Source organism: Ovis canadensis, chromosome 12 (assembly GCF_042477335.2).
Source record: "Ovis canadensis isolate MfBH-ARS-UI-01 breed Bighorn chromosome 12, ARS-UI_OviCan_v2, whole genome shotgun sequence".
Lineage (NCBI taxonomy): Eukaryota > Metazoa > Chordata > Mammalia > Artiodactyla > Bovidae > Ovis > Ovis canadensis.
Window position 1 is genome coordinate 47980751 of NC_091256.1, and position 27214 is coordinate 48007964.

Below are 27214 nucleotides of genomic sequence, written 5' to 3' on the forward strand. Positions count from 1 at the left end.
ATAAAGATATCTAGTGATTTTAACTCTAAGGTTATATCTCTTTCTGCTGAATTACAACATTATGGGATACAGGACAAAAGAGTTTCTGAAGTATTTGGGGGGAAGTATATAGAATAAGATATTTTTCTTACTCTGAGAAAATGAAAAATGTTTAAAATAAATTTAACATTAAAACATTTAATGTTTAAAATAAAAGCCTGAACCAAGTCCCTGTTAAAGGTACTAAGATGTCAGCACATTAGAAACGTGTGCCACTCTTCCGAGAAAATGTTTCTCTGAGCTATTTTCCTTAGTAGAGAGACTCTTTTTGGTTCTTATTGTAAAAATCTTGGAGAAGCTTGAAAACAGCAAAGCAGACTGGAGGCAGAGTTCAATTCCTGAAAAGCTAAGGAAAGAAAAGCATATCACTGAAAATGTAGCTCCTTCTGAAGATTCCTTAGACACAGAGGTGGGGAAGCAATGATTTAAAACAAAAACAAAACTGGCATAGGGATAGGCTAATGAGAATGTGGTGTGCCAGTGACTAACTGGTCTGTTTTGAGCTTCTACGGCTTTATTCTACCTTCTTTTTTTTTTTTTTTTTTGCTATGCCGGGTCTTCATTGTGGTACACAGGTTTTAGAGTTGAAGATGCAAGGGCATTCTAGCGTTGCAACATCGCAGTCTTATTTGCCCCAGGCCATGTGGGATATCCATTTGCGGAAAAGGGATCCAACCATGTCCCCTGCATTGGAAGGCACATTCTTGACCACTGGGCCATTAGGGAAGTTCTCTATTCTACTTTTTTATACAAAATCTTTCCTAAAAATTGCTCCCCAGCCCAAACACTTTTTTCAGGCTATTAAAAACAAGTTCAGAGTCAAGTTTATAGCAAGAAATGATTAGCTTAGAACAGCAAAGACCTACAAGAGCTTTGAGTTCTAGAAAATTTTAGACACCCCTAAAGAATGCTGTCAAGTCTTGGCCTTGTCTACTTCAGATTTCCATTAACTGAATGAGGATGATACATTTTTCTATTTATCTCTTTGACTAATTTTCTCACAGTGGGTGGGTTTGTTCTTGGCAGGTCCAGGGGCATTGATTTCTTTGTAGTCTCAAATGTGAAATATGATCAGGCTGGTTGAATGACTGCTGTTCATCATATTGGGACCAGGAGTTGAATCTTGCTGGTGGGGACCTGCTGAATTTTAGAGCAGAGTAAGAAAATTGCTAGAGCTACACTCATGCTATATGGCTAACTGGATATGCTGTGTTAGGAGGCTTTCAGAATTGTGCAGCTGAGCCCGCCAGGGAACCTCTAACACTCCTGGATGGGGTGATATGGACAGGTTTCAGTCGCTGTCTGCCTTCATTGCTCATGTTGACAACCTCTGGTGCAGTGTCCAGTGTGCAGGGGGAGATCACATGGGAATTCTTGTCTCGGCAGCTCATCACCTGTTCAAACATTTCCTGTGAGTTCACCTGCTGCACAGTTAGATCCCTAAGACCTTAATGCCATCAAACTGTGCTGGTTGCCCCTGACAGAAGGCTGTAAATCACCTTGATAAAAGAAAAGAAAAGAAAAGCACTGTCTCTGACAGTTCCTCACTTCCTGTATTTAGTGGATGTTACCTGATTCTCTTGGTGTTCATCAGTTTATTGCCCATTTTCCAATCCTTTATGAGTCAGGAAGTTGTGGAAGTTTATAAGGCTAAAGCGCAGGGCCACTAAGAAGTGTTAAGGGGCACATGGAGCTGAAAACAGCCTTATTCCACTTGCCAGTTCTGTTCTCAACCTGAGGCTGAATCTGCCTGGAGGGCATGCAAAGTCGCTTCAGTTTTGTCCAACTCCTTGTGACCCTATGGACTGTAGCCTGCCAGGCTCCTCAGTCCATGGGATTTTCCAGCCAAGAATACCGGAGTGAGTCGCCATGCCTTCCTCTAGGGGGTCTTTCCGACCCAGGGGTCAAACCTGTGCCTGTTATGTCTCCTGCGTTGGCACCCAGGTTCTTTAACACTTGCACTATCTGGGAAGCCTGCCTGGAGGGTAGAGTGTCTTTTTGTTTACACAAAGGCACCACAGTCTAGCAGCAGCATGGCCCACAGCACTTTGGGTTCCAAGACACCCAGTACATCCGATTCTACTACAAAGGCTTATGCTACACACCGCCAAAGGCAAGGCTTCACATTGACTTTTTCCATCCCATCAATATATACCATGGAAAAAGAGGCAGCATCCCCTTCATTGCATTTTTAAAGATCATAATAACTCTGGTTACTTACCTTGTTCTACAAGGGATAAGAGTCATCCTTTTTGGATGCTTTGACATTGTGGAGCATGAAGGATGAAGAAGAATGCATCTTGGAAATCTGTTGCTAAAAACTTAGTCACATGCCGGCTATGTTCTGCCTTCAAACTTACTGTTTTTCAGATTGCCTGTGCCCTTAGCTCCCTTTCCATTGCTCCACAGAGGCTCCCTGCCAGTAGCTCTGAAGCTGAGGAGGGTGGGGTGGGGGTGTCTCCATGCAGACCCGGAACTGACACACTGCCTTTAAAAATGTTTAGGTTACTAAGCTGTTTGTTATTATTGTAACTTTTAATGTTTCTTTCAAATCAAGTATTACTCCTTCTCCTGAAAAAGCACTTTGACAACTTCCTGTATAGAGGATGAAGTTACTTTTAAAGGTTATCTGGGTTCACTTTTAATCCCTTAAGAAAACAGCAAAGGGAATTGTGGCTTCCCCCAAACATCCTGGATGACTAGAAGCTACATCCCAGAGCTGCAAAAATGGAGTCTTTTATAGCACAGAGAATTTTCTCTGCTGGGCTGCACTCAAGTTATGATGGTAATTTTGAATTGCACTTAACCAAAGAAAAATTTAATATCAGCAAATTCAGTGCAACCATAACATAGGATGAGAAGTTCAGGAAATTCTGGCTAGGGTGTAAGCAAAGAATCAAGGTTATGTTGTCACACAGGTTTCTTGTAATTTCTTTTTATTCAAATAGCTTTTCATTAAACTCCTATGTAACTTATATGCAGAGTACATCATGAGAAATGCTGGGCTGGAAGAAGCACAAGCTGGAATCAAGATTGCCAGGAGAAATATCAGTAACCTCAGATATGCAGATGGCACCACTCTTATGGCAGAAAGTGAAGAGGAACTAAAAAGCCTCTTGATGAAAGTGAAAGAGGAGAGTGAAAAAGTTGGCTTAAAGCTCAACATTCAGAAAATGAAGATCATGGCATCTGGTTCCATCACTTTATGGCAAATAGATGGGGAAACAGAGGAAACAGTGTCAGACTTTATTTTGGGGGGCTCCAAAATCACTGCAGATGGTGATTGCAGCCATGAAATTAAAAGACGCTTCCTCCTTGGAAGGAATGTTATGACCAACCTAGATAGCATATTGAAAAGCAGAGACATTACTTTGACAACAAAGGTCCGTCTAGTCAAGGCTATGGTTTTTCCAGTAGTCATGTATGGATGTGAGAGTTGGACTGTGAAGAAAGCTGAGCACCAAAGAGTTGATATTTTTGAACTGTCTTGTTGGAGAAGACTCTTGAGAGTCTCTTGGACTGCAAGGAGATCCAACCAGTCTATTCTAAAGGAGATCAGTCCTGGGTGTTCTTTGGAAGGAATGATGCTGAAGCTGAAACCTCAGTACTTTGGCCACCTCATGTGAAGAGTTGACCCATTGGAAAAGACTCTGATGCTGGGAGGGATTGGGGGCAGGAGGAGAAGAGGACGACAGAGGATGAGGTGGCTGGATGGCATCACCGACTCGATGGATGTGAGTTTGAGTGCACTCTGGGAGTTGGTGATGGACAGGGAGGCCTGGCATGTTGCAATTCATGGGGTCGCATAGTCGGACACGACTGAGCGACTGAATTGAACTGAAGCTCTAATAAAACCTGAAAAAAACACTATGGATGGTACTAAGAAGTACCTGCTAGCTGAGCAGCTGACCCCATCTGACCCACCTCCCCTGAGGACAGAACAGCACACATGTCATTGGCGACTGCGTTTGACAAAGGCAGTGTGTCAGCTCCGGGTCTGCAGGGAGACAGCCTCCTCCTCAACCCTCCCCAATTTCTGAGCTACTGGCAGGGAGCCTCTGTGGGGCAGTAGAAAGGGAGCTAAGGGCACAGGCAATCTGACAAATGGGAAATTTACTTTGTCAACAAAGGTCCTTCTAGTCAAGGCTATGGTTTTTTCAGTGGTCATGTATGGATGTGAGAGTTGGACTATAAAGAAAGCATCAGTGCCGAAGAACTGATGCTTTTGAACTGTGGTGTTGGAGAAGACTCTTGAGAGTCCCTTGGACTGCAAGGACATCCAACCAATCCATCTTAAAGGAGATCAGTCCTGGGTGTTCATTGGTAGGACTGATGTTGAAGCTGAAACTCCAATACTTTGGCCACCTGATGCAAAGAGCTGACTCATTTGAAAAGACCCTGATGCTGGGAAAGATTGAGGGCAGCTAGAGAAGGGGATGACAGAGGATGAGATGGTTGGATGGCTTCATTGACTCAATGGACATGGGTTTGGGTGGATTCTGGGAGTTGGTGATGGACAGGGAGGCCTGGCGTGCTGCAGTTCATGGGGTCGCGAAGAGTCGGACATGACTGAGCCACTGAACTGAACTGAAGGCAGAACACAACTTGCATGTGACTGAGTTTTTAGAAACAGGTTTCCAGGATCCATTCTTCTTCATTCTTAATGCTCTTAATGCCAAAGCATTCAAAACAAAAGACAACTTAGAAACTGAAGGTAAAGTAGGGGGCAGGGTTGTGGAGGGAGAGAATGAGGGTTGGCCTTGGGCAGTGAAAGTTCTTAAATCTATTCATTTCTCCAGGTTCTGAACTGGGATTTGTAAACTGTAAAGTCTCAAACCCAATTTTTAACAAAAGTGAATAAGGCTTCCTACTTGACTGAGAAAACAGGGTAACTAAGTACTATGAGAATTCATGACCAAAATAATTTCCATTTATCCATAGTAATCATGTTGATTTGTGTGCATGTGGTTAAGTGCAGCATTTATTGTAAGGCACCAATACAAGAATGGGTGGTTCATGCTCTAAAACTCCAAACTCCCTGAAAGTTTCCCAATATTCACTATGATTTTTAAAAAGATTTCTCTTAGAGAGATACTACTACAAACCCTGCTCTCTAGTCGGGGAAACTGAATTTTAACCCAAGTACCGAACTCCAAAGCTCATTGTCTTGACATATTAATAGATGCTTCTTAAAATGATTCAACTATTTACATGACAAAGTGTACTATGCTATGCATCCTTCTCTTGGATTTATATCCATAATTTTATCTCTAGTCTCTTTTGCTGCTAGCTATCTTAGGTAGATGTGCTCCTGATCAGCGGTCACCTCCAGAATTATCTTTAATGCCCAGAATTATCTAGTTCCCAGGACTGGGCTTCTGTTTTGACTCCTGCTGTTTTCACTAGGTCCGCCTCCCTTGGGGCTGAAATTGTTCCCTGAGCCCCTGTTCAGGGCTGTGTCTCTTCTACTTCTGGAGAAGCCTCCTGGATGACACCTCATTGGGTGTCTAATTCATCACAGAGAACTGAGAGATATCTGTTTGTCTCAAAATCACTGATGCTGACCATTGTCATGGGACTCTATCTAATGCTTTGTACCTCCTCAAATAGCCAAACCTGCTGTCAGGGCTATCCTGCCTTATCCAGTAGGTGGGTCTGGAGTTGTAGCTGTGACACTGACAGTAATCATATCTTAAATACAAACATCTTACTACTACATATTTTCTCAGCAGCTATACCTGTGCATTCGGAGAAGGTAATGGCACCCCACTCCAGTACTCTTGCCTGGAAAATCCCATGGGAGGAGGAGCCTGGAAGGCTGCAGTCCATGGGGTCGCTGAGGGTTGGACACGACTGAGTGACTTCAGTTTTTTTCACTTTCATGCATGGGAGAAGGAAATGGCAACCCACTGCAGTGTTCTCGCCTGGAGAAGCCCAGGGGCGGCGGAGCCTGGTGGGCTGCTGTCTATGGGGTTGCACAGTCGGATACGACTGAAGTGACTCAGCAGCAGCAGCACCTGTGCATTTACCTGAAGGAACACAAATTATGTGTTTATAAATGACTTCTTCATATTGTAGGTTTATACATGTATATATGCACACATATATATATACATGTGATAAATGCATTAAGGATTTATGTTTCAGTTCAGTTGAGTTGCTCAGTTGTCTCTGACTCTTTGCGACCCCATGGACTGCAGCACACCAGGCTACCCTGTCCATCACCAACTCCTGGAGCTTCCTCAGATTCATGTCCATTGAGTCGGTGATGCCATCCAACCATCTCATCCTCTGTCGTCCCCTCTCCTCCTGCCTTCAATCTTTCCCAGCATCAGGGTGTTTACCAGTGAGTCAGTTCTTTGCATCAGGTGGCTGAAGTATGGGAGCTTCAGCATCAGTCCTTCCAATGAATATTCAGGACTGATCTCCTTTAGGATGGACTGGTTATATCTCCTTGCAGTCCAAGGGACCCTCAAGAGTCTTCTCCAACACCACAGTTCAAAAGTATCAATTCTTTGGCGCTCAGCTTTCTCTATAGTCCAACTCTCACATCCATACATGACTACTGGAAAAATTATGACTACAAAAAAAATTCTTCTAGTGATGTATGTAAACAAGTTGGGGCTTCCCAGGTGGCTCTAGTGGTAAAGAATCTACCTGCCAAAGCAGAAGACATTAAGAGATGCAGATTCTATCCCTGGGTTGGGAAGATCTTCTGGAGAATAAAATAAAAACACAGCCCATGTGTGTTCTCCCAAATCACATGGACAGAGGACCCTCGCAGGCTACAGTCCAGGGGGTTGCAAAGAGTTGGACATGACTGAAGTGACTAAATATGCATGTAAATAAGTTTAACTGTGGCTTTCATTTCAGAATAATAAAAGGGTCCTAAAATATTTGGCATTGTAAGGCACTGTTAAGAGCACTGGGGTGGTGAAGAGTAAATCTTCACCACCTTTTAAAAAAGACTTTAGTTCAGATTCAGGTTCTGAATATGAGGACTGTGATAAGGATCAAATTACCTTCTTGAGTGTCAACTTATATATAAAATGGAGACAGTAATTGTAATTCAGGGCTGTTATGAATATTAAATGTCAGTGTATGTAAATCCCTTCTATCCTGCATATAGCAAATGCTGAAAACTGTTAGCTATTATGATCATTATTAAAATACGGATGATATATACCTTGTAAGATTATAAATATTCAGCAAGAAGTAGACAAGCTGCCTAATCTATCACATTTCATTGAATCCGGGTTGTACCATTATTTTAGTTACCTCCAAGAAAGACAAAAAATGCTGCCAGTTGCACAATAGATAGTAAGGTTGAGAAATGAAATGTTAGTCGCTGAGTCATGTATGACCCTTTGTTACCTCAAGGAGTGTAGCCTGCCAGGCTCCTCTACCCATGGAATTCTCCAGGTAAGAACACTGAAGTGGATTGCCATTCCCTTTTCCGGGGGATCTTCCCGACCCAGAGATCGAACCTGGATCTCTAGCATTGCAGTTATAAACAGTAAGGTAGATTCCAATTTCAGGTACCTTAAGTGTAAAAAATTTTGCATTAAAATAAAAAATACTTTATCTCTTCTTCTCTTCCCTATTACTTAAAGAATGAAGAATGTTTACTCCTTAAGAGTCTGAAATTTTGTTTCCTATTCTTTTTCCTACCAAGACCCTAGGATCTCCTACTTACTTGGCTACAAAAGGGCTACAAGCACTGTAAGCTTTCTGTATCACTTTTATACTATCATGATTCCCCTTTATTTCTTCCATTTCAGTGTGAATTCAACTGCTCAGCATTCTGATTCTTGTTATATAAATCAATATTTTAAAAGCCTAAAACCTCTTCCTAGTTACTTAACACCTCCGTTCTAATATTTAGGTTCAGAACCATTTATTAATGCATATGTACACCTTTGGGCTTCCCAGATGGCTCTAGTTGTAAAGAACTCACCTGCCAAAGCAGGAAAGATAAGAGATGGGGGTTTGATCCCTGGGTCAGGAAGATCCCCTGAAGGAGGGCATGGCAACGCACTCCGGGATTTTTGCCTGGAGAACCTCAAGGACAGAGGAGTCTTGCAGGCTACAGTTCATGGGGTCACAAAGAGTTGGACATGACTGAAGCAACTTAGCACGCATGCAAGCACGCATGCATGCCTTTAAAGTGAACAGCATGGTGACTGACCAGGCACTCCATGGGAACAGAAACAGACAAAGACTGGGAAGAAATTCAAACATGAAGTAAGAAATGGCAAATTTATATGCCAAAGGTGGTAGAAAGGTTAAATAGAATGAAAGTGGAAAACAGAAAACTTTCTCACAAAATGACTTCCTAGGAAATCTCTTCAAATCTCTTCAGAAACACTCTCTCAGTCTCACCTAGCAAGTAAAGTGTTGTATATAGTTGGTCTCTTATTTGGCTAAACAAAATTAAACAAACATAATAATTTCAGAAATAAAATAATAGAAATCAGAAATAATTCAAATTAAGGTTTTGGTTATTCTATTTCACTTAGGACACTCAGTGGACATTAACTGGGGTACTTAAAAGTCATTTCAATTAGGCACCTCTTTAGTCCTTCATCAATTATTTCAAGTGTTCTAGCCTCAAATACATTCCTTTCTTCTACAAACTTCTGAAAGAGATGAGTACCTCCACCCACACCAAAATAATGTACTTTGCTGGCCAAAAGCACCCGTCCATTTTTATCTAACAATCTAAGGAATGTTTGGTGCAAAGGACCATAATAATCTGGATTGTAAATAGTTTCTGAGGTAAGAATGAGATCATATTTTTCAAAGAGTTTTTCACTGCTCAGTACAAGCTTACAAAACTCAGACCACTCCCCTGAAAAGAAGCGGCATTTACATAGCTCTTGTGCTACTGTTGATCTCCTGAGTCTTTTCACATCTGGTTTATTTACATCATTTTCTTCATCTTCCAAAGTGGAGTTGGCCACTACATTAGGTAAGGTTACTTCATCAATCACCACACTGTTATAATCTTGAAAATGAACTTCTTTGGCACCTCCCTTGAGTGCCATTATACCCAGCAACCCTGATCCACAACCAAGATCCAACACTTTTTTCCCAGCAAATTTCACTTTGGCCTTTGTCAAATATGCCAGGAGGTCAAAGGTACACTCCCAGATTTTCAAGCCTCCTTCATAAACACCTGAAATCAGGTCAGAGTGAGAAGAAAAGCTTTTTGAAATGATGTTTTCTCCAGGGAAGTTCTCTTTCAACAAGGTGGTTTTCATTATTGATATGTTAACGTGTTGGAGACCTGATACTGTTTCTGTGACTTTATTTTCTAACACTTTCTTTAAATCTTTAGGCATAGCATGCTCTTTGGCAACTCTCAAGCAGGGCTTTTCCTCGTGTGGTTCCAAGTTACTTGAACTGTTAGCTGCAGCGAATGAGCTGTCTGGGTCTTGAGAGGGAGCCTCATTTCTCTCTGACTTATGTTCCCACAAATGGTCCTGCAGCAAGTCAGATTGTTCTGTGGAACGTTTTTTGTCTCTGTGTGTACCTTTTTGTCTTTCTGAGACTGAAGACTCTTGTGAGGAATGTAGGGCCAAAGCTCCATCTCCAAGAGATGTTAATTCATCTTCCAGGTGGTCTTCTATAGTGAAATTAAATTGAAAAGTCATTCTCTCATAAAATGCACACAACCGTTAAACTCTAAGGAAGCTTCTTCAACTTCTGGAGAGAACTGATGACACACATGTAAACCTGCTTCAATTAATTATTCTGTTAGTTCTGCTGAAGGTCTATTTCTCTTTAGCTGCTTATACAGTTACAAATATTCAGAGCTATTTCCAAATGATTTTTAAGAGGTCTTTGCTCTTCTTTCAGTGCAGCTCTAGAGAAAAAAAAAAATGTTATTAAGAAGCAAAGTGACACATTTCATTTAAATTGTTCTTTACAGCATCGGACCTTGCTTCTATCACTAGTCACATTCACAACTGGGTATTGTTTTTGCTTTGGCTCCATCCCTTTATTCTTTCTGGAATTATTTCTCCACTGATCTCCAGTAGCATATTGGGCATCTACCGACCTGGGGAGTTCCTCTTTCAGTGTCCTATCATTTTGCCTTTTCATACTGTACATCGGGTTCTCAAGGCAAGAATACTGAAGTGGTTTGCCATTCCCTGCTCCGGTGGACCAGTCTGTCAGACCTCTCCACCATGACCTGTCCGTCTTGGGTGGCCTCACATGGCATGGTTTAATTTCACTGAGTTAGACAAGGCTGTGGTCCATGTGATTAGATTGACTAGTTTTCAAAAGGTCAGTTTTCATTCCAATCCCAAGGAAAGGCAATGCCAAAGAATGTTCAAACTACTGCACAATTGCACTCATCTCACACACTAGTAAAGTAATGCTCAAAATTCTCCAAGCCAGGCTTCAGCAAGATGTGAACCATGAACTTAAAGATGTTCAAGCTGGTTTTAGAAAAGGCAGAGGAACCAGAGATCAAATTGCCAACATGCAGTGGATCATCACAAAAGCAAGAGAGTTCCAGAAAAACATCTATTTCTGCTTTATTGACTATGCCAACACCTTTGACTGTGTGGATCACAATGAACTGTGGAAAATTCTGAGAGATGGGAATACCAGAGCACCTGACCTGCCTCTTGAGAAACTTGTATGTAGGTCAGGAAGCAACAGTTAGAACTGGACATGGAACAACAGACTGATTCCAATAGGAAGAGAAGTACGTCAAGGCTGTATATTGTCACCCTGCTTATTTAACTTATATGCAAATCACGAGAAACGCTGGGCTGGAAGAAGCACAAGCTGGAATCAAGATGGCCGGGAGAAATATCATAAACCTCAGATATGCAGATGACACCACCCTTATGGCAGAAAGTGAAGAGGAACTAAAAAGCCTCTTGATGAAAGTGAAAGAGGAGAGTGAAAAAGTTGGCTTAAAGCTCCACATTCAGAAAACAAAGATCATGGCATCTGGTCCCATCACTTCATGGCAAATAGATGGGGAAACAGTGGAAAACAGTGTCAGACTTTATTTTTGGGGGCTCCAAAATCACTGCAGATGGTGATTGCAGCCATGAAATTAAAAGATGCTTACTCGTTGGAAGGAAAGTTATGATCAACCTAGATAGCATATTGAAAAGCAGAGACATTACTTTGCCAACGAAGGTCCGTCTAGTCAAGGCTATGGTTTTTCCAGTGGTCATGTATCGATGTGAGAGTTGGACTGTGAAGAAAGCTGAGTGCCGAAGAATTGATGCTTTTGAACTGTGATGTCAGAGAAGACTCTTGAGAGTCCCTTGGACTGCAAGGAGATCCAACCAGTCCATTCTAAAGGAGATCAGTCTTGGGTGTTCTTTGGAAGGAAAGATGCTAAAACTGAAACTCCAGTACTCCGGCCACCTCACGTGAAGAGTTTACTCACTGGAAAAGACTCTGATGCTGGGAGGGATTGGGGGCAGGAGGAGAAGGGGATGACAGAGGATGAGATGGCTGGATGGCATCACCGACTCGATGGACGTGAGTTTGAGTGAACTCCGGGAATTGGTGATGGACAGAGAGGCCTGGCGTGCTGCAATTCATGGGGTTGCAGAGTTGGACACGACTGAGAGACTGAACTAAACTGAACTGAAACATTCCACCCTCCCCCACCAACAGCTTTTCTATGAAAGCTGTGGAGAGAGAGGGAGACAGATTTGGAAATACACACAGCCTTCAGGGTTCAAAAGCTGAAGATAATAAACTCTAAAAACAAATAAAAGACCAGCAGCAGCAGCAACAATTAAAAACAATACAGCCCAAAATTCTCGGGCAGAAAATGATTCAGCTTAGCGATTGTCACGGCCCTGCCCAAACATATAATATTTAAACTCTTAAACTGCCAGAATTTCTTCAGTCTGAGAGGGTAACAGGCAGGAAGGCCAGGGGTCTCCAAACAGAGGAAATAGTTTGCAAGTGTCAGACATTTTTCTCTCTCTTAAGCGGCAGGAGGAAACAAACTAGCGATAGTTTTTCTTTCTCTATACAAATTTAAAAGGAGGTTTCTCTTAAAATTCTGTGTTGCTATGACACCTAGTTTCACCTGAAGTTAACTACTCTCAAACCCAGAGATAACCAATGCCTTTTTCTTATGGAAATATTTATCTTAAGCTATGCTAATGTACTACGCATTTATCCCAAACTCTGTCTTCAAGTCAGTTCTGCCTTTTGGCTCAGAACCTACTTGATAAACCAGTATGTTATACTCAGATATTGTTCCTCTAATCTATGTAAATGAAACTATTTGTATGATGATCTGCCCTTCTTCAAGATTCAAGTTAATCATTTTATGGACCAAGATAAACCATTTGGTGCCAAGCTTATCCCAAAATGCATCTTATGGGTGAGGGGCCTGGTGCCATTCTGAGTTTTGAGACATTCCTTTCCCCTGGTGGCTCAGAGGTAAAAGCGTCTGCCTGCAAGCTGGGAGACCCGGGTTCAATCCCTGGGTCAGGAAGATCCCCTGGAGAAGGAAATAGCAACCCACTCCAGTATTCTTGCCTGGAGAATCCCATGGATGGAGAAGCCTGGTAGGTTACAGTCCACGGGGTCGCAAAGAGTCAGACACGACTGAGCGACTTCACTTTCAGTGACTATATAACATCCAGCTGAAGACTAGCAGGGGGGTACTCTTTCTGCCCCCTTCTGATGCCTATGTCAGAAGCTTTCTCTATCTCCTTTATGCTTTAATAAAACTTTTATTACACAAAAGCTCTGAGCAATCAAGCCTCGTCTCTGGCCCCGGATTGAATTCTTCTCCTCCGGGGGCCAAGAATCCGGCATTGTGATTCAACAACAACTTTTCACTTCTGTTACCGTTTCAAGTAACAGGACTTCAGGACTGTATTTTGCTGAATGAGTATCCCTTTAAAAACATGCACAGGTATGCTGATGTGTGTAAATTCATCCAAATGACCTAACTACAAACATTTAGCCGAGATCAGCAGCCCTAAGCGTACTGGGAGTGAGCTAACTCTGGAGTAATTAGTAAAGATTAGCTTGACACAAAATAAGGGTACTGAACCGCGTGGAGAGGCCCGTAGAAAATGGAAGCAACTTAATCAAGAGGGTCTTCTCTGTATCTACTGTGTTAGACACTTAATATATACCATGAGTTCAATCTGCACACCAACTCTGACAGGTGGGTCTCTAGCCCCATTACACAAGATGTACAGAGTAGGGTCAACACATTAAGTGGGTAGGAAGGAGTCTGTTTCTATCCCACTTCACCGCGGGACTTGCAGTCATTCCTGGCCGCGTGCCCAGGTCAAACCCAACCCCAAATGTGCAACCAAAAAGCCCCATGGGATGGAAGGTTGTAAATCTGGGGACTCTCGGCCCTCACCTTTCCCACAGCGTCTCAAAGCAACGTTGACAGCGATCCAAACTTGGAGATGCTCGTCGGACTCCCGATTCACCTGGCTGAGAACTCCGGCCAGATTCGCCAGACCGGAAGCGTGCACCAGTGAATCGAGTCCTCCCACGGCCAGACAAGCCCGGCTTTCTTCCCAGTCATGTGGGGCCCGGGCTCACCAAGGAAAGCGGCGCCCTTCCTCTCTATGGTTTTTGTTCGCAAGGCCTGCCGGGACGTTGGGAGTTTCCGGTCTTGGCTCTGGCGGGAGTGTTTTGAAGCTTTGGTGCTGGACGAAAGCATGTCTCAGGAACGCGCTGTCCCGGCGAGCGCGGTTCCACTGGAAGAAATAAGTAGCTGGCCGGAGGAACTATGCCGCCGGGAATTGCCGTCTGTCCTGCCTCGGCTCCTTATATCCTTTATTGTCATTTCCACCTGGAGAGGGCTGTGGGGCCGGTCTCCAACCTTCTGTCTCATCTAACGCGTTGCGGGCCTTGTTGGGTCCCTGCGACTTCAACTTTCTCCTCTCTTTGTTGACAGTGAGATGAGTAAGCGAGGAAATGAAGGGCGAGCGAGAGCCGTGGGTGCTGAGGCCAAAGTTACGCTTGGCTTCGGCATTGGGAGGGCTCTCGGGTGTTCTTACAATGGTTTTCGGCAGTGGATATGCCGTTTTCTTCCACTCCTCTGGGCCTTCAAGTTGCTCTGTACGTGCAGTTAAGTGTGATGACTTTTGCCTAGTGGAGAGCGGGGGAGACAGGAACTTAGCCTTGAGCTGTAAGGTGAGCCGACTCTGGAAGGAGTGGAGACCGAGATACTCCGAGCGCTCATCTCTAAAATGGGTGGTAGAATCGAATTAAAGGACGTAGTTCTGCCATGGTGCCCGGTGTGTAAAAGATGTTAAGCAAATTCAAATGTTATTCTCGTCCGGTTTTCAAACCTCTTGTTTTATTGCTGGTGAGGAGTTGCTTCGTTTACTAATTGGGTTTCATGTGCTGCGTTTGAGGTACTTAATGACTCCTTTGTTCAGGTGCAGACCGTTTAGTAGTTGAATCCCTTTTTGGTTGTAAATGTATGTGGAGGCCCAGCCCTTCATGTTAAAGGGTAACTTTTTTTTTTGTTTTTAAACAGCTTGGAGCACAGAAAACTTAAACATAAAACTGCACTCAAAAACAAGACCTTCACTTGAGAAATTCTGAGCACTGCACAAATAATTTTTTACAGATAAAGCCAAATGTAGATATTAACTGTCACAAAGAAATCATTCACCTGGACACTGGCAAAATCCCACTTGAGTGCCAAAACCCTTTCTTAATTGTTGTGCAGATATGGAATTTCTGTCCTAAAAGATTTTTGATTTCTGCAGCAAATAGCCATCCTTCTCCTCAAAAACTTCATAGCAGGCAGGGTGTTAGGCTTAGGGGGAACAAAGAACATGGTTCCTCTTTCCCCCCTCAAGCTTATAGGGGATTTCAGTAATTGAAAGTAAATATTTTTATTCCTGCCCCCCCCCCCCCCCCACCAAAAAGTCAGCATTCCCTCCTGGTTTTCATCTCAAAATTCAGAAGAACCAAATCCTGTTCTTTTGATGAAATTTTAAGTTTCATCTCAAAATTCGAAAGAACTGAAACCCCTAGGCTTCTTAAACGGTTTCACAAGCCAAAACCTTTAATCAAGTTCTTTCATTTCTGCCCTCAGACTATATTTTGAATCCATCATCCCCGTTTCCTGTCACTGCTCCAAACCCCCATAACCTCTCATCTGGGCTGTAGTTAATAGTTCTCTTGCTTCTACTCATGTCCTTTTACAATCTCTCCAAAAACAGTTCATATTGAAAAACATGTCATTTCCTTTTTAAGGCACCCCTTACCACAAGGGCTTCTTAACAAATTAGGAATAAAATCTAAACTTTTACTTTCAAGTCTCCTCACGTTCTAAGCCTAGTCCTCTCCTACTTAGCTCACTACATTCTAACCAGAGCTACATGAAGCTCACCTACCTTAGGATCTTCATGTTTGTTGATGTTCCATGTAGCTCTTCTCCCAGCCTTTGGTAGGTCTCATTATTCAGGTTTCAGCTCAAATGTGACCTGCTCAGGTAAGCCCTTTTCAGAGTCTTCAGTTTTAGGTGGTTTCCCCAAACCCAGTCAGTAATACTTAACGCATTGCTCTGTTCAGTTTTCTTAAGAGCAGTCAGATCGTTAATAGAAATTATGTTGTTGACTTCGTTTCCTTTTTGCTTTTCCTCACTATACTGTGAAGTTCATAAAGGCAGGAATTTTGTTTTCACTGCATTGTCTCCAGCACTTAGAATAGTTCCTGGCACATAGTAAGCATTCAGTGAAGGGCTAAAAAATTTTGTCATGTCTTAAAATGGCCTGACGTCTCATTATATAATTTCGTTTTTCAGCTTTTGGTTTTACTACAGCACTTTTCAACAAATGAAAGAAATTTTCTATAAATCCACAGTTCTGTCACCCAAACATTATTTTTGTCTCTTGCATTTTACATGTTATTTTTCAGTCTTTGCCTGCATGTCTGCATAGTCATAACGAAGTTTAAATTTTGGAAGAGGTAAATTTTTTTTTTTTTTTACCTTTTCTAAAATTTATACATGAGGCAGATTCTGCCCTGAACTAAATTAGTTCTACTGAACTAAAATGAGTTAATGACCATACCTCATTTTGATTGCTGCTGTAAGATATGTAGTTGCAAAGTAAGATTTCAGAAGAAGAATGACTTCTTATATTACTGCGATGGGGTTGTGTTTTTTTAATTTTGCTGATTGACACATGCTTTAATAATTCCTATATTATTTTTACAGTAAAAACTTTCTAACAATTCTTAATGGTTTGAAAGTGTGTAGTTAATAATGTTATTACTGTTAACTTTTACAGTGCACATAGGATAGTTTATTATCACATATGTAAGCTCCTATGTGCAGAAGAGTTTCAGTCTGATAAAGTGATAAGATAGATATGCTAATAACATGAAAAGAAAGTAGAAAATGATCAGTGACAGATGTAGATACAGTACTATAGAAGTGCTAAGGAGAAATAAATTTGTTGCAGAAACCATGGATTATTATGGATTGTATTCTCATCTGTCAGAAATATGTCATAATTACATATAGTTCGAAGAGATAAGTTTATCCTTGAGTGTTTTGAAAATACTTAAAGTATTTTCATCCTATTGTTTGTTAGCCTAATTAGCATTACTTTTTTAAAAGCAAAATTAAGCCGGTAATTTGAGTCTAATATTAGTCTCTTACTATCATTGCTTAAACTTCAAGAAAGGTCTTTGAAAATCTATTCTCAGTAGTGAATATCTTACTCAGTTCAGTTCAGTCGTGTCCAACTCTGTGACCCCATGGACTGCAGTACACCAGGCCTCCTTGTCCATCAACAACAACTGGAGTTTACTCAAACTCATGTCCATTGAGTCAGTGATGCTATCTAACCATCTCATTCTCTGTCGTCCCCTTCTCCTCCTGCCTTGAATCTTTCCCAATATCAGGGTCTTTTCAAATGAGTTAGCTCTTCACATCAGGTGGCCAAACTTTGGAGTTTCAGCTTCAACATCTGTCCTTCCAATGAACATTCATTGGACTGATTTCCTTTAGGAGAGACTGGTTGGATCTCCTTGCAGTCCACGGGACTCTCAAGAGTCTTCTCCAACACCACAGTTCAAAAGCATCAATTCTTTGGCGTTCAGCTTTCTTTATAGTCCGACTTTCACATCCATACCTGACTGCTGGAAAAACCATAGCCTTGACTAGACAGACCTTGTTGGAAAATAATGTCTCTGCTTTTTAATGTGCTATCTAGGTTGGTCATAACTTTTCCTTCCAAGGAGTAAGCATCTTTTAAATTCATGGCTGCAATCACCATCTGCAGTGATTTTGGAGCCCCAAAAAATAAAGTCTGTCACCGTTTACACTGTTTCTCCATCTGTTTGCCATGAAGTGATGGGACCAGATGCTATGATCTTAGTTTTCTTAATGTTGAGTTAAGCCAGCTTTTTCATTCTCCTCTTTCACTTTCATCAAGAGGCTCTTTAGTTCTTCACTTTCTGCCATAAGGGTCGTGTCATCAGCATATCTGAGGTTATTGATATTTCTCCTGGCAATCTTGATTCCAGCTTGTGCTTCTTCCAGCCCAGCATTTCTCATGATGTACTCTGCATATAAGTTAAATAGGCAGGGTGACGATCTACAGCCTTGACTTACTCCTTTTCCCATTTGGAATCAGTCTGTTGTTCCATGTCCAGTTCTAACTGTTGCTTCCTCACGTGCATACAGATTTCTCAAGAGGCAGGTCAGGTGGTCTGGTATTCCCATCTCTGAGAATTTTCCACACTTTATTTTGATCCACACAGTCAAAGGCTTTGGCATAGTCAATAAAGCAGAAATAGTTGGTTTTCTGGAACTCTCTTGCATTTTCAATGATCCAGCGGATGTTGACAATCTCTCGTTCCTTTTCTAAACCCAGCTTGAACATCTGGAAGTTCACGGTTCACATATTGTTGAAGCCTGGCTTGGAGAATTTTGAGCATTACTTTATTGGCGTGTGAGATAAGTGCAATTGTGCAGTAGTTTGAGCATTCTTTGACTTTGCCTTTCTTTGGGGTTGGAATAAAAACTAACCTTTTCTAGTCCTGTGGCCACTGCTGAGTTTTCCAAATGTGCTGGCATATTGAGTGCAGCACTTTCACAGCATCATCTTTCAGGATTTGAAATAGCTCAACTGGAATGCTATCACCTCCACTAGCTTTGTTCGTAGTGATGCTTCCTAAGGCCCACTTGACTTCACATTCCAGGATGTCTGGCTCTAGGTGAGTGATCACACCATCGTGATCATCTGAGTCGTGAAGATCTTTTTTGTACAGTTCTTCTGCGTATTCTTGCCACCGCTTCTTAATATCTTCTGCTTCTGTTAGCTCCATACCATTTCTGTACTTTATTGAGCCCATCTTTGCATGAGATGTTCCCTTGGTATCTTTAATTTTCTTGCGATCTCTAGTCTTTCCCATTCTATTGTTTTCCTATATTTCTTTGCACTGATCACTGGGGAAGGTTATCTTATTGCTCCTTGCTATTTGGAATGCTGCATTCAAATGGATATATCTTTCCTTTTCTCCTTTGCTTTTTGCTTCTCTTCTCTTCTCTTCATAGCTATTTGTAAGGCCTCCTCAGACAGCCATTTTGCTTTTTTGCATTTCTTTTTCTTGGTGATGGTCTTGATCCCTGTCTCCCGTACAGTATCGTGAACCTCAGTCCATAGTTCATCAGGCACTCTGTCTATCAAATCTAGTCCCTTAAATCTATTTCTCACTTCCACTGTATAATTGTTAGGGATTTGATTTAGGTCACCTGAATGGTCTAGTTGTTTTCCATACTTTCTTCAATTTCAGTCTGAATTTGGCAATAAGGAGTTCATGATCTGAGCCACAATCAGCTCCCAGTCTTGTTTTTGCTAACTGTATAGAGCTTCTCCATCTTTGGTTGCAAGGAATATATTCAGTCTGATTTTGGTGTTGACCATCTGGTGATGTCCATGTGTGGAGGCTTCTCTTGTTTTGTTGAAGAGGGTGTTTGCTATGACCAGTGCATTCTCTCGGCAGAACTCTATTAGCCTTTGCCCTGCTTCATTCTGTACTCCAAGGCCAAATTTGCCTGTTACTCCAGGTGTTTCTTGACTTCGTACTTTTGCATTCCAGTCCCCTGTAATGAAAAGGACATCTTTTTTGAGTGTTAATTCTGGAAGGTCTTGTAGAGGTCTTCATAGAACCATTCAACTTGAGCTTCTTCAGCGTTACTGGTCGAGGCGTAGAGTTGGATTACTGTGATATTTAACATCTTAATACTATAATACTAGTATCTCCCTTAATTTTTTTACTCTATGTATCAGCATTCTGACAGTTGGATCGAGCATATTCGTAAGTAAAATTGTCTTAATTGTATGATAGCTTTGATGTCATTAAAACTTGAGTCCCACATCTCAATACAGTTTCATATTCCTTTTACATTTATTCTTCCTATTGTAGGGTTACAACTTTTGTAATCTTCAGTTAGTTAAAATGACCAATTACCTCAAATTATAGTACTTAAGTTTTAAATTTCAGTCTGCATAGATACCAAAAGTATTCTATTTGATAACGTGTGATAAGCACAATGTACATTTTAAATATTAGTTGTTAAGCTGGTTAGACCTATAAAAAACATAATTTGCAGCCTACTGAATAACCCTCAACCTGTTTGTTCGTGTAGTGTCAGTTAGAAAATAACTTTCTAAGTTACAAAAAGCTGATTGTTTGGGCATGACTAATTTGTTATTTGGAAAAGTTGACTTTATCTTCATCTGTCTTCATTATTCTTACTTGATGTAATTTACTTATTTACTTAGGAGAAGTAGAGAATTAAGACTATCCTTTCTAGTTTAGAGTTCTTTTCTATTTACGTTTCACTTGATTGTGGAATATTTGCTTACCATCTTGAACCTATGTGCTGTGTATGGGCATATGGAGTCTAATTTTTTTTAAGTCACAGTTATTTTTTTATCCTGAGGTTAACAGTTATGCACATTCAATATAGAAAATTTGTTAACATGCAGAAAAACAGAATAATGAAACAATTATGAATCTGAACTATTTCAGATTTTGGCATAAGACATCCTCATCTTGATTCTGTATATTCCTGCTAGTTTATCTGTGTATTATTTTTTGTATATACATGTTTATATATATAAAAATCAGAATTATACCACTTGAAACTCTTTTCATTTTAGCTTAAAGTATTGCGGACATTTTATCATAATTTTACATAATCTCTAACAAATGTTTTAATGATCATAGATCCTATTCAGTAGATGGACCTCATCCATTAACTGATCCTCAATTACTGGACATATACGTTTTTGTTTTTGTTTTTGTTTCTAATTTTGGTATTATTTCAGGTTATTTAATTGTTAATAGTTTCTCTACATAGACTATGGCATTTTGAAACTGTTCAAAGCTTTTGGTTGGTAGTACTTACATATGCTTGCATTGGGAATGGAAAGTAATCTTGTTGGCTGATGTGACTTAATATTGTTACAAAATATATTACTATTTTCTTTTATAGAAATTCTGAAAATTATTGTGGAAATGTTTTTACCTCATATGAACCACCTTACATTGGAACAGACTTTCTTTTCACAAGTGCTGCCAAAGGTATAGTACTGTTATTATCTTAATATACATGTTTTCAAGGCTAGTAAAATCTAGCCTCAGTTTTAGGCCATTTATTCTTAATTTCTTAATGTATCATATGCTTGAAATACAAATAAAACGGTTAAAAATGATTTCATGTGAGAATATAATGGTGTTAGTGTGACTGTTATGTGAATAAACAACTTATGTTTTCAGAGAGTATGGATTTTTTACTAATTGCATTTTTATTATTTGTAGTTAATTTTAAATACTCTTATAATTTTTAAAGCTATTCATTGAAAATTAGGATGGATGATGAAGTTAGTTAAGTCTCTTTTTGTATCTTCTCTGTACAGTTTATTAATAATTGTTAAATTTCATTGTCTGGAAAAATGAAGCCAGAATTTATCAAAGTAGCCTTAGAATAAAAATGTCTAGAATATCGGTAAAATCAAGTAAATTAAGAGGAAGCATCAAATTTACGACTGCATAGCTACCTTTTAGATATATGTGGTATACCTTTTCTCTGAAAAGCAGTGTCATTACTTTTTATTATTATGAGAACTAAAGGTACTTTGCTGACAAAATGAGACTTTTTTTTGTAATAACTTCTCTCTTATTAGAATGGACTTTGTGTAGTTTTGAAGCAAGTAGTTATCAAAACTCCTTTTACTCATTCACTCAGTTCTCTAAAAAGATTCTTAAAATTTGTTCTTGATACCAAAAAAAGTCTAACTAATCTGTGGATGAAAAGGAGATATTGAGTGTTAACAGGCCTAAGGGAAACAGTACCCTCTTTAATTACAGTGTGTTGTCAACTATGATTGTTCTTGTAGTGCAGTGTTTAGGCCACTTAACTTGTTTAGATCTTAATTTGGCTAACTTTTCAGACAAAAACACTTTGTTCTGAGGTCACGTACTGTGTCTCTAATCTAGGAATGGTGTTTTGAGTTGGTCAAAAATGGAAACTGGATAGAAAACAAGTAAATAGGTAATTCAACACAGATTCATTACCATGACCAGAAAATATCCGATTAATGTTCACATGGATGTTGATTGGTTAAGAGCATCATCTTTTATTTATATAAGTGTAAGAGTAGCACTTTTGTTACAACACCAGAGCTTTGAGTGATCTCTTTATGGATGTTATTACAGAAATAGAAGACATCAATTTTTGTTGAAGACTTTGTATTTTTCAAAGAGATTTTATTGTGGAAACACTATACAAAAAATACTATACACACACACATTATTAACTTTATTAGGTACAGTTGTTATACTGGACAATATCCTGTGGCTATTAATAATGCAAAATCAAGTCAATTTTTTTTTGAACGGTGTGTCTTTCCTTTTCTAGTGACTTCTATTACTGCTGTTTATGACCTGCTTTGTTTTCACAGACTGTGAGATTATTTGATGACATGATGTATGAGTTAACCAGTCAAGCCAGAGAACTGTCAAGCCAAAATTTAGAAATCCAGAGCACTCTAAGAAATATTTTACAAGTATGTCAAATATATTAGGAAGGGGGTGGGGCAGAACTTCAAGAGTGTGAGAATTTTTATACTAATGTTAGCTGTATACTCTTTATATAATAGCCCAATGCTAGAATTAAATTTATAGAATTAAAGATATGAAGATATTGCAGAAGGCATAAATGAATTTTTATACAATTTTGTGCTTAATAAACATCTTAATAAACTTGTATAAGTTTAGACAAGTAATAAACTAGTATAAGACAAATATAATCAAGATATCATGCCCTATCTATAATTCCAAGGCATATGTGTAGAACACCTGCCGTATACTTTGATGTGTGGGTTAGTATGCCAACTTCCTTTTTTAACCAAATGTCTAGCCAGTTTTAATATTTATAATTCTGATAGACTAAAGTTATGTGTAAGGAGGAACAGAGGGTCCATTTTGTTCATTGCTATATCCCTAGTATACAGTTCAGATGCACAGAAAATATGTTCTGAGTGAAACTTCTTTCCTTACTTCCAGACAATGGTACAGCTATTAGGAGCTCTTACTGGATGTGTTCAGCATGTCTGTGCCACTCAGGAATCCGTCATTCTAGAAAATATTCATAGTCTTCCATCCTCTATCCTACATGTAATCAAAAGTACATTTGTACATTGTAAGGTGAGTAATGGGTCTAAGTACACTTTAAATGGCCTAGAATCCATGAGCAAAGGGCCTGAGTTGGTAGTGTTTATGTTTGTTCATAAGCTTACATTTATCCTGTATTATTGCATTGGATTTTTCCACAGAGCAAACAGCATGTATGTAGATGTTTCAAAATAAGTAATTATAGAGAAATCTTACAAAGGGGGCTCTTGCAGTTTCCTTGTTGTTGTCTTATTCTATTTCCTCTTGGTAAGGAAAGAAGTGATATGGATTCATGTTGAGTCACAGGGATCCTGAAATAGTTCTGTTGTGGCACTGGTGACTCAGGTGAATTCCTTAACAATTAGGTGCCTATAAATGGACCTTGACCTTTATTTAGTCCTGTGGTAGCTTTAAAGCAGAAAAGCTGGCTTTAGATTTGTGGGTCACAGGCAATTTTGATAATGCTATTTGTTGGGTGAATGTACCTCTCTAGTTACCTGATCCTTCTCTTTGGTGATAGGGTACTAAAATGTCATGCCATGGACCTAATGTTATTAATCTCCTTTTTTGTTCTATATTTGTAAGATCTTAGAAGTCAGAGATTGTATTTTATACATGCTTGCATCTCTCAAAGTACACTATATACGATGAAATTTCATTAAGCATTTCTTTAATGAATATGTCATCCAGTAAAAATATTGAATTTATAAGCTTTGATAGAATGAGTTAAAATAAATTTGGCTCCTGAGCATTCTCTGATTTGCTTTTTTCCTCTCGTTATTTTTTTGTGATCAGAATAGTGAATCTGTCTATTCTGGGCGTCTACACCTAGTCGCAGACCTTCTGCAGGCTCTTTTTAAGGAAGCCTATTCTCTTCAGAAGCAGCTCATGGAACTGCTGGATATGGTGTGCATGAACCCTTTAATAGATGAGCATGATGATATTTTGAATATGGTAGTAGGTGAGTGAGGAAAACTTACTACTTAGTATGTGATGTATATTGATTATAAACCATGCATCAACTAAATTATTGAACCCAATCATTATTTCTAATTAATGATTCATGATATTAAATGTATAAAAAATTTAAATCCTACCCATAAACTTTTAATCTTTTCAATTTTTAGGTTTTGTAGAGTTGATATTTGATGCATTAACAGATTTATATATTTAGGCTAGTGATTTTCCCTACTTTCTTCAATTAAGTCTGAATTTGGCAATAAGGAGTTCATGATCTGAGCCACAGTCAGCTCCTGGTCTTGTTTTTGCTGACTGTATAGAGATTTTCCATCTTTGGTTGCAAAGAATATAATCAATCTGATTTTGATATTGACCATCTGGTGATGTCCACTGCTTTATTGACTACACCAAAGGCTTTGACTGTGTGGATCACAACAAACTGGAAAATTCTTCAAGAGATGGGAATACCAGACAACCTTACCTGCCTCCTGAGAAATCTGTATGCAGGTCAAGAAGCAACAGTTAGAAATGGACATGGAATAGCAGACTCGTTCCAAATAGGAAAAGAGTACATCAAGGCTGTATGTTGTTACCCTACTTATTTAACTTATATGCAGAGTACATCATATGAAATGCTGGGCTGGATGAAGCACAAGCTGGAATCAACTTTGCTGGGAGAAATATCAGTGACCTCAGACATGCAGATGACACCACCCTTATGGCAGAAAGTGAAGAAGAACTAAAGAGCCTCTTTATGAAACTTGGCTTAAAGCTCAACATTCAGAAAACAAAGATCATGGCATCTGGTCCCATCACTTCATGGCAAATAGATGGGGAAACAGTGGAAACAGTGAGAGACTTTATTTTCTTGGGCTCCAAAATCACTGCAGAAGGTGATTGCAGCCATGAAATTAAAAGACGCTTACTCCTTGGAAAGAAAGCTATGATCAACCTAGACAGCATATTGAAAAGCAGAGACATTACTTTCCCAACAAAGGTCCGTCTAGTGAAAGCTATAGTTTTTCCAGTAGTCATGTATGGATGTGAGAGTTGGACTATAAAGAAAGCTGAGCACTGAAGAATTTATGCTTTTGAACTGTGGTGTTGGAGAAGACTTTTGAGAGTCTCTTGGACTTCAAGGAGATCCAAGCAGTCCATCCTAAAGGAAATCAGTCCTGAATATTTATTGGAAGGACTGATGCTGAAGCTGAAACTCCACCTGATGCAAAGAGCTGATTCATTTGAAAAGACCCTGATGCTGGGAAAGATTGAAGGCAGGAGGAGAAGACAGAGGATGACGACAGAGGATGAGATGGCTGGATGGCATCACCGACTCAATGGACATGAGTTTGAGTAAGCTCCAGGAGTTGGTGATGGACTGTGCTGCAGTCCATGGGGTCGCAAAGAGTCAGAGCTGAGCAACTGAGCTGAACTGATATATTTAGTCAATGTTCAAAGTAGGTTGTTTCTCCACAATGATTAGCAAAGAAAGCTGTGCAACCTTGTACCTTCTAAAGCAGTAGCTTTCAGAATTTTTAAGCCATAAATTCATAGTAAGAAAGTTTTCATTCCTTCCTGAAACACACATAAATACACATGTATGTGTATGTTTGTGCATGTGTATATATATACTACATTTATTTATTGTACATGAAATAATGTACTCTATTATAGTCGATTTCATTTTTAGAAAGTGCTGATTGCTCCTTCATTAATTTCATCACTTGCCAAATGCATCATGTCCCAGAGTTTAAGAAACAATACTCCATAAGGGCAAAGGTTGCATTCGTAACTTCAGCATAAGGAGAGTAAGTTAGTTTTGTACAGTATTATAAGGTACCTTTTGCTCTGAAAAACCACCCCAAAATCCATTGTATTGAAGCAACTACTAAGGAGTTCCTTGGGGGTCCAGTGGTTAGGACTTGGGGCTGTCATTGTCAACGCCTGTGTTCAGTCCCTGGTGAGGGACTGAAAATCCTGCAAGCTGAGTGGCACAGCCCCCCAAAAATTAAAAAAATATAGCGATTACTGTTTCATTTATTCATAGTTCTGAGTTAGTATTTTTAGGCTGGGTTGAGGTGGGACAAGATTTCTCTGCTTCACAGGGTGTAACTGGCTCACCTGGGTGTTTGTGGCCATTGACCTTACTCATGAGTGGTTGTGAGCAGAGGGAGGAATAATGTGCTGAGTCAGCCATGTGTACCCCATCATCCAGCAGGTTAGCCTGGGATCAGCTACCTGCTGATAGCCTCAGGTGTTGTCAGAGCAGCAAGAGAGGGTAGGCCCCCGTAGTCAGGCACTTTAAAGTCTTTGCTTGCCTTAAACGTTTATTTTTGTCCTTTTGACCAAAGTAAGTTATGTGGCTATGTCTGGGATCTGTGGAAGGGAACTGCCTAAGCTCATGGACATAGAAAGGGGGTTTATTGTGCTTACTTTTACAAATTATCTACTACAGGCAGAGTAGAAACCTTAATAAGTACTGTACAAATTTGTTTTGATTCTTCTTTGTTAGGTTTTCTTTCCTTAGCAACATATCATTTTTTATTAGAATATCTGCAGAATATTTCAGTTATAATAGGGCACAAATTTTATTCCACTGAACATTTTTCATTTTATTTAGGTCACAGAGTAGCTATAAGCATCAAACTTAATTTTCCATATTTTATAAAAACTCTAAATCAAAAGTGTGACACTTTCACTAATTATTTTGATGTAATTTTTTAAAACTATATTACTTATTTTAGCAAATGTTAAGATCATTCATTAGATATTTTTAAACTCACTCCATATAATATTTCAATGTCCTAAGAGTACTTTTCTCTTTCCTTGTAGTTATTCATTCATTGTTGGATATTTGCTCTGTTATTTCTAGTATGGACCATGCATTTCATGCCAATACTTGGAAATTTATAATTAAGTAAGTTTTTGTTTTGTTTTTACTTTTTGTAATATATTTTCCATATCCAAAGTCTTAATTATTTGTAAGTTTTCTTAGATTGCATTTAAAACATTTTGTATGGGTTCGTGTAATATTTACTGACACTACTCTCTGATAATCCAGATATTGTACATGTAACTCCCAAACTAAATGTTACTTCTTTATCCTGCCATCTCTAAAATTAAAAAAAAAGTTCTACTCAGTTAGCTAGTACATCTGAAATAATAGGGCATGGGTCTTAACCACTTGCCTACTGCTGCTGCTAAGTCACTTCAGTCGTGTCAGACTCTGTGCAACCCCATAGACTGCAGCCCACCAGGCTGGGATTCTCCAGGCAAGAACACTGGAGTGGGTTGCCATTTCCTTCTCCAATGCATGAAAGTGAAAAGTGAAACTGAAGTCACTCAGTTGTGTCTGACCCTCAGCAGCCCCATGGACTTAAGCCTACCAGGCTCCTCCGTCCGTGGGATTTTCCAGGCAAGAGTACTGGAGTGGGGTGCCATTGCCTTCTCCATGCCAACTGCTACTAGTGTTTAACTATCAACTATCCTTTTTCCAGGCTTAGGAAAGTTAATAATTATCATTAGAGCTGAA

General features: G+C 39.8%; 2 protein-coding genes across 2 annotated transcripts in view; one reads left to right on the forward strand and one right to left on the reverse strand.

Annotated features, from left to right (window-relative positions):
- Window positions 1–8528: 8528 nt before the first annotated feature.
- On the reverse strand, window positions 8529–14172 carry METTL18 (methyltransferase 18, RPL3 N3(tau)-histidine). Its single transcript, XM_069545613.1, has 2 exons — window positions 13421–14172; window positions 8529–9907 (listed from the first exon to the last, which is right to left on the reverse strand). The coding sequence occupies exon 2, from the start codon at window positions 9693–9695 to the stop codon at window positions 8574–8576; it is 1122 nt and encodes a 373-aa protein (XP_069401714.1). The 5' UTR covers window positions 9696–9907; window positions 13421–14172; the 3' UTR covers window positions 8529–8573.
- The window catches only part of FIRRM (FIGNL1 interacting regulator of recombination and mitosis), a 50722-nt gene continuing 36868 nt past the window's right edge, over window positions 13361–27214 (forward strand). The window contains exons 1-7 of the mRNA XM_069545609.1: window positions 13361–13838; window positions 19320–19359; window positions 20543–20631; window positions 22011–22115; window positions 22615–22755; window positions 23518–23683; window positions 26515–26599. Coding sequence (XP_069401710.1) covers window positions 13590–13838; window positions 19320–19359; window positions 20543–20631; window positions 22011–22115; window positions 22615–22755; window positions 23518–23683; window positions 26515–26599 — 875 coding nt within the window. The 5' untranslated portion in view covers window positions 13361–13589. The remainder of the gene's footprint in view (window positions 13839–19319; window positions 19360–20542; window positions 20632–22010; window positions 22116–22614; window positions 22756–23517; window positions 23684–26514; window positions 26600–27214) is intronic.

Coding starts and splice junctions, on each gene's coding strand:
- METTL18 (XM_069545613.1), bottom strand. CDS start 9,695: ATGACTTTTCAATTTAATTTCACTATAGAAGACCACCTGGAAGATGAA.